An 8,374-nucleotide genomic window follows, 5' to 3' on the forward strand; every position below is an offset into this window, starting at 1 on the left:
ATACTGTGATTTTCCTGAACACAAGGCACATATCAAAGGCCTCCACACAAGACTTTTTGACCACAGAAATTTTTTTGGTATGGATGTGAAGTCAGATATATACCGAAATTATGTCACAAACTTCAACAAAAACGTATATTCATATTCATCAATGCTTTTTGTTTGTGTAGGTATAGGCCTCAAATAATTAGCCTAAAATAAGTGAGAAGTAATGTTTAAAAACGTGTTTCAATTTCTACTTACAAAATGTGAAAATGTGTCAAGAATTTTTTAAGTTCAATAAAAAAAACTATATTTTTTTTTTCCATAAATATATGTTATATATATAAAACATTTAAATTAAATTAACAAATATATTATATAATATATTATATATATTTTTATTATATATATATATATATATATATATATATATATATATATATATATATATATATATATATATATATATATATATAACATTTAAATTAAATTAACAAATATATTGTATGCGCCGAATAGCGTGCACTGTGCAGTTCAGGTGCACGTGAGCGAGGGCGAGCGCCGCATTCCTCAAAGAACACTCTAGAAAAACCGTTGGACTCGACGTCAATCAAAACCAGGACGACGACGACGAACACATTTCTAAAAAGAGACGGAAGATATCTTTCGAGGTGAGTGTCATAGCGCATACTGGGAGTGAAATATACAATAAACGTTAAGTTACTTGTCAGGGGAAACTTTTCATTGTATTTTGCAAAAGTTTTACCGTGTTTTGTGACATTAATGCTAAGATTAGTATCAGTCTACTGTTAGTTGACTGAGGAGCCTGACCAACCGTGTTGGCTAATAAATATGTTGTTTCACAAACACTGAACTGTATGTTAAGTTAAGTAACTTAAGTGTAAGTTAACTGGGGTCGTTCTTTTCTTGACTTTCTCCAGATATAAAGTTATAACACTACCGTTTAATATCTTTTCAAATCACTAATAGCGAAAAGTGGCGGGCTGTATCGCTAGCTGCATCGTTACCATGGATACTGTGTAGTCTTGTAACGTTAGTGTCTCGCCTGATAGTGTAGAGTCCATTTAAAGGATTAAGTTAGTTCACCTCAAAATGAAAATGTCCTGATAATTTACTAACCCCTATGTCATTCAAGATATCCATGTCTTTATTTCTTCAGTGGAAAACAAATAAAAAATTTTGAGGGATACACATTCAGACTTTATTGGCAACCAACTATCAAAATGTTCAAATAAGGTTCAAATGTCCGTGTCCAATCATAAAATACTGTCAACATGCTTAAATTTTTTAATTATTAATGTTTGTCATTACTGGGCTGCTGTAGATGGGTAATAGGCTTACATTCATCCTAGTGTTTTAATTTGTTTGTTTTGTTATTTTGTGTCTTTCTTCAGGTTATGACAGACTTCACAGGTTGGACTTCTGTCCAAGTTTGCCAGTGGTTGAAAGATATTGACTTGGGGGAATTCTGTGAAACTTTTGAGGGTGAGCTTCAAGTAGTCTGTGATCAATGCACCAGTGCCCTAACTGCCATGTAAGAACAGTCTCTTACAACAAATACCTCAAACACCTGCAGTATTTCCATGAGAATGAGCCACATTTCTTTGTTGTATGTGGCCACGATGGGTGCCAAAAAAGGTACAAAAGAGTAAGTTCTTTACGTGTCCATGTTTTTCGGAATCATAAAATCGTGAGAGACGCAGAGGATTCAGAGAACAATCAGGAGATTCCAGGCACCTCACCTACTTTTAATGATTTCGAGGAAACTTTTGATTCTGAAGAACCAAATATCTCTTTTTCTGAAAAAATATGTGGTTTCAGATCACTAATTGAGAGACATTTTGCATTGTTTTGTTTAAAACTTCAAGAAAAGCACATCCTCCCAAAAACTGTTCGGCATACTATTACTCATGAAGTGAAAATACTCATTGAACTTTTTAATGAACAGTCCCAGGACCTTCTTAAGTTCTGTTTAGAAGAAACAAATATCAATATTGACAATCATTCAAACTTGAAGTCCTTGGTTGAAGACAACCTTTTTGGGAAGTGTTTTGATGTTATTGCATCAGACTTTCAGTTTGAGAGATACTGTATAAGAGAGTTTGGGTTAATTGAACCAGTAGAGTATTTACTCGGATTTGACTCGACAGGAAGAAAAGAGACTTTCCAGTATATTCCCATTTTGGAAGTTTTAAAAAATATTCTGAAAAGAGATGATGTTTTTCCTTATGTTGTGGAAGACACAGTTTTTGATGGTGAAACACTTAAAGACTTCACAGATGGATTAATTTTTCAGCAGCACGCCTTTTTTGATGGATCTGAGACACAGCTGAGGCTCCAGTTATATACTGATGAATTTGAAATTGTAAATTGTTTAGGATCCAAAAGGCAGATCCACAAAATAGTGTCTACTTTGTTCTTGGAAATATTCCTCTGAAGTATCGTTCCAGTCTTCAAAATATACATGTGGCTGTACTTGTCAGAAACCGATTGCTTCAGAAGTATAGTTACGAGCAAATTTTGGATCCTCTTCTTCGTGACCTTTGTGAACTTCAGTGCCGTGGTGTATCAGTTGACATTGATGACAAGTCCTGTGTTTTCAAAGGCTCCGTGATTTCCATTTGTGCTGACAATTTATCAGCCCATTCCTTGGCTGGTTTCAATACTTGCTTTAGTCAAGGACGGATCTGTCGTTTCTGTCTATGTCACCACCGTGACATTGGTAACAAAACTGAGGAAAGTGAGTGTATTCTCCGGACTCCTGACACACACTGTAGACATTAACAAGTGCCAGATGGTAAAACTTTGTATGGTGTTACTGGACGCTGCCCTTTTGATAAACTGCCTCATTTTGAGGTTACTGAATCCTTTCCGCCTGACTTGATGCATGATATTCTTGAAGGTGTCATCCCACAGGTTCTGAAATTAGTCTTGCTAAATCTTACCCGTGAAAGGCTGGTAACAGTGCAACAGTTTAATGACCAGCTACAACAGTTCCCCTTTGGACAAAATGATATAACTCACAGGCCTGTTTTGCTGAAGCCATCTGCTTTGCAGCAAGGTGCCATCCCAGGAAAAGCTGTTGAAAAACTGACCCTTTTCCGACTCTTACCTTTTTTAATTGGAAGCTCCATCCCTCAGGACAACACTTACTGGGCTCTTTATTTGCTATTTAGATCTATATGTGACATAGTACTGGCACCTGTGATCAAAACAAGTTGGTTGAGTCCATTGTCTGCTCTCATCACAGAATTTCTGAAGAATTTTCAGAAGCTTTTCCCTGACAAATTCACTCCAAAGATTCACTTTCTGGTTCACTATCCTCGATTAATCAAACAACATGGTCCACTAAGAGCACATTGGTGTCTCAGGTATGAGGCCAAACACCTGTACTTTAAACGCCTTTCATCAATTGTAAACAATTACCAGAATATTGCAAAGACTTTGGCAAAGCGCTATCAAATGCGCCAGTGTTGGGAAGCACAATCAACTGGACACCATGTCTCGGAAGATGTCCCGTACTCTTTAATAGAGATACGTTTGAATGCACTACCCTCTCAGCTTAGAGAGATTATTGCAGAGGACTCTGCTGAACTGAATGATACACTCTGGAAAACCAAACAAGTGATATATGACAGAGTCAAATACACCACTGGAGACTTCTTGATCCTTGACCTTGTGCATGCTGAGGAAATCCCAGTTTTTTTGAAAGTTCTACATATTGTTAAGTACCACAGTCAGTGGAAATTGTGCGGAAGACTCTACCAAACTTGGTGCTTCTCTGAGCATCTGCATGCCTATGGTGTCCGATCAACAACTCCATTGTGGGTGGCCATTACACCTGGGGAGGAAACTGACTTCCATGCCCTTGACGCATACACAGATCAAGAGGACAACCTGTTCATCACACTGCTTCATCGCCCTGTGAGATATACTAAGTTATTTGTAATTTCAACTTGATTTAAATTTAGGCTAATGATTTGTTGGATTTCAGTGATGAACAGAATCAGAATCTTGTTGTTAGCGATGCAATGTGCTAGTCAAGCTTTAATTTGTGATTAACCAATACCACTCAACCTATACCATGATATTTTTCCAATGGTCTCCTGAAAGGAGAGTTGCAAGGTTATAAATTTGATAAGCTACAACATGTTTCATTTAGCTTTGATTGCAGCAATTGATCAACAGAATACACATTTTTCACAAGATTTTGTCACTTCCTGGAATGTAGCAAGGCAAGGTCTAATTGGTAAATTCATAACAATGCTTGCTATTTATTGAACCTCTCCTTCTTAATGAAATGCTTTTTTGATTCTAGAACATGAGATAGATGGAGCCACTCTTGCTGTTATCTCAGAGAGGATGTCTGAGAGGCTCTTTCCGGTCATTCGCAAACAGAGTCTGTTTCTGACCCAGTTGGAGAAACTTAAAAGCACACCAATGAGCAGGTAATCAGAATGGTATCCCATACGCCAAAACACAATCACTGTGCCCACTCTTTTACATTGGTAGGTGCGCCGTATATTTTCCTGCTTTTTTGTCCTTTACCAATCACACCTATGAATTTGATAAGTCTCTTATTGAATTTCCCTTTTCTTGCTCAATTTTATTTCTCTGTAGAGAGAACCCTCCAAGAAACATTGATAACTCCAGCCAAGCACAGTCCGGTCCAGATACCTCTTTAGTTTTTCCAACAGTGCTGAGGATGGCCATAGACAGAAGAGATTCTGATCTGAAGAGTGCAAGTAAAACAAAACTACGGAGTCTACTGATCCAGTCTCTTTTTGACCACCTCAGTAAGAAAACAATGTAAGTTGCTACTACTTGTGCCTTTCTAGCTTGATAAATGCTTGATTAATTGCACTGCAACAAATACAATATCAATACACGATTCTTGCCAGACGTACATAAGGGTTATATGTAACAAATAGTAGAAATCTCCTGTTGTTGTTGTTGTTTTTTTTCTTGGTTGCCTGGTTGCGCATATTTAGTGTGAAAAAAAGTGAACGTACAGGCCATACTATGTGTCATGTTTAAACCAACATTGTAAACATAATCATAGATGACGCCACAGGTTTTTATTTAAAAGAAAGAAAGTTGCCTGTGTATGTATCTAGGCCTAGGCAATTTATATTCTCAATACTTATTAAATTAAAATTAATATTACTTTATTGGATTTGTACTAGTTACTTGAATGCAATAACTTAATCGATCAGACTAAATTTGACATGGTCGAACCTGTTACGGCAAGCAATAATATTTTTAAGGATGGCCTAAATGCAAATTGAGGAAATGAGGAAACTATCCAGACACAGGTGGATGAAGGTTAACTAATCAGTGACTAATGAGAACAGGTACAGACTAGACAGAGCATATTTGTGACAATGTTCCCTTACCTTAGAATTCTCAGTGTGTAGTTGCTATGGCTGGTATAGTTACTAACAACTAGTATGCTTTTCTCCTTCTAATGTTAGGTACCCAACTCATCTTCAATACATTGAGCTTCTGTCAAATGTGATAATGGATTACCCATATCTAAGGGAAAGTATTGGGTCTGGATATGTAAGTTTTCAATTGTATGTAATGTTCTTCAAAATGAGTTCATAGTTTTTTCAAATGAATAATAATAATTAGAAATGAATTATTGGGGATACCAGTTTTTTTGTCAAGAATACACTTTCTAGTAGGTCCATTTGGTATTTTATTTCATGGCAGTAAACTGTTTTATGAGGAAGAAAGCTCTGTATTTTCATGATGCGTTTAGGAAATTCTAAAAGGCTTTTAAATTTATAAGTCAAACTTTTCAAGAACATACTGCAAGTATGCATATACCCAAAATGCACCTGGTCAAATAATTGTGTATACAACAAAATAAACTTGCTCCATAGGTTTTTGCAATGAGGCTGACTGTTAGCATGAAGGTAAATGTTTCATTAAAAACTACAATCTCTTGTTGTTTCAAGGATGCCCTGCTTGAATCACTCAGAAATAAGTTTAAGAAGGAAAGGCAGCCTCTTGTTGCCAACAATGAAATACAGCGACTGAAAGAGAGATGGGCAAGAAGGAAGCGACCTCTTCAGACAGCGGAAGCTTATCCAAGTACCATGGTAAAAATCTTGAATTTGGCAGTAAACTTTGTATAATTGCAATTTCTGCGATTAATCCATGGGCATCATCGTCATTTTAAAGGATTAAAAATGGCAAGGCCTGCAAAATATCTGTTCAAATCCTGTCTTCATATTTTCAGCCCTTGAAATTAATTCAGTTTTACAGTATGAACATCACATGAAATATGAAAAGCAATATTATATGGAAATCAATATTTAGACATAATGAAAAGTATTATTCAATGGCATTATCTATACTTAAAACAGTGATACATTTTGAAAAATAAAACTTGTGATTTGCTTATACCTGATCCTTCTGCTATTACGAAAACATTTGGCTGTTTATAGCATTATCTCTTTTAATGTGAAAAAAACACTAAATAATAATTTTAACGATGTATTGCCATAAAAAAATTATTCATACCCACCTATTAAATTAACTTTTTTTGCATTCAGTCCTTATTTAAACATAACGTGCATCTTAAAGGCCATACTTTCACTGATTGCTTTATTATTAAGAAACTTGGCATTGTGCTGCATCCTTTTTCCAGACTCCAATACTCTCCAGGAGGACAATCATTTTGGCCTTCAAAAACCCTGATAAATGTTATTTTCCAAAATGGGAAGCTAATAGTATAATAAGATGCATCTTATGTTCTACTAAAGAAATGATTGTATTGTGTATATAGTGTAATTTGTGACTACAGGCCAATGTCATGCCAAAATTTACAGTTAACTCGAACCTGGTTCCAACGAGTTGATTGGTCACTGTAAATTTCAACTGAGAATATTTTGGCTTTTTTGTAGTTATAAATAAGTCTATGCAGAATGACCATTGGTCCTTTTCCCCTCATATTTTTAAAGTCGCTGCTCCCAATGTTGTAGTTTGAGAGTTTGTAACAATTTAACTACCCCAATAGGTTGATGCAGGAGAAGATGAAAGAAGCATCAGGGAACATCTCCGAGTAATAAAGGAGGAAACCGAGAAGCTTAGACCAAACTTGGAGCTTCTTAAAGAAAGGATGGCGCTGATAAAAATCTACCGGAGACACTTTGTGTCTAACCACAGCACGGAGGAGATTATCTCTAAATTTCCATGTTTCAGACTGGCCAAAATGGTAAGTACAGTAGTGTATTAATTTCCTCCATAGTTATGACTTATGACTAACAAGTTATGACTGTCTTTCTACTTTGCCTTCATCTTAACATAAGCTCCTTTGGGATCTGAGAGACCGTACCAACGTTGATGTGGACCAACAGATTCTCTCTCAGCTCTCGGTAATGGCACCTAAAATCCTTCAAGTTTCACGGAGTCCCCTGATGGAGAAGTTCAGGTGTGTGGTTGATGACTGTGAAGATGGCAGACTGAAAAAAGGTAATTAAATCTGCACTGCTTAGATTTTCTGTGTATCACTGTCTGACACCCATATCTGCCTGAGATCATACGTTCCTGCATGTATCTGTCTTGTGTAATAATAAAGACTAATTTCTAGTTTATTAAAGGTAGTAATAATTACTGTCTTGGTAACTAATTGAAAAACAAAGAAAACTAGATAAAAGCATCCACCCATGTTATGTTAACCTAATTCTTGTTTTATTTAAAGGACTACAGTTGGAAGCAGCTATTCTGCTCTTGCCTGCACTGTTTAAGGAGGACCCGGGGTTGCTGTTTGAAGTTGAGGTGAGGCATGAACAACAGTTGACTGAGTGTAAAGCAAGTCTAATTAAAGCACTACAATTATTGCTCATTTTGCTGTGCAAATGACTTCAATGCAAACATTAGTTTTTTGTTTGCTGGTCTACACAAACTATGCTGTCAAAGTTAAGAGAAAATTACATTAATTTTCAGTTAATGGCCAAAAGTATGAGCAGTTGTATGACAGGAGTTAAAATTAATTATAAAACTGATAGTTCCGGTCCTTGATTCTGATTGGTTAAGCGTTGTAAATTACTCAACAAACATATACCTGTGACTTAATTACTTTAAAGGTACATTGTGTAGTTTAAGTGTATTATTAGCTAAAATCAATGTCTTTATAATTATAAAACGGTTAGTTCCAATCCTTGATTCTGATTGGTCAATAGCTGTGTTTTATTGCACGATAAAACGGCTATGAACACTTCAACCAATGGTTCTCTATATTACTACAACACCCATAGCAACCACTCTTGGCAACCTAAACACATGTTTGTGTCACGCTGTCTAGTCTCTGTTTCCCTGGGTGTCCACTAGTGGGCTCACTTCCCCTTAGGCACTTCACCGA

General features: G+C 36.2%; 1 protein-coding gene across 1 annotated transcript; it reads left to right on the forward strand.

The window, feature by feature from the left end:
* The first annotated feature begins 498 nt into the window (after nt 1–498).
* LOC113067557 (sterile alpha motif domain-containing protein 3-like) lies at nt 499–7,875 on the forward strand. The gene is made up of 9 exons (XM_026239929.1): nt 499–653; nt 1,398–1,488; nt 4,322–4,451; nt 4,624–4,812; nt 5,478–5,565; nt 5,967–6,110; nt 7,031–7,228; nt 7,323–7,485; nt 7,715–7,875. Exons 2-9 carry the CDS (start codon nt 1,401–1,403, stop codon nt 7,873–7,875), a joined length of 1,161 nt encoding a protein of 386 aa, XP_026095714.1. The 5' UTR covers nt 499–653; nt 1,398–1,400.
* The last annotated feature ends 499 nt before the right edge of the window (nt 7,876–8,374 follow it).

This window comes from Carassius auratus, linkage group LG28B (assembly GCF_003368295.1).
Source record: "Carassius auratus strain Wakin linkage group LG28B, ASM336829v1, whole genome shotgun sequence".
Taxonomy (NCBI): domain Eukaryota; kingdom Metazoa; phylum Chordata; class Actinopteri; order Cypriniformes; family Cyprinidae; genus Carassius; species Carassius auratus.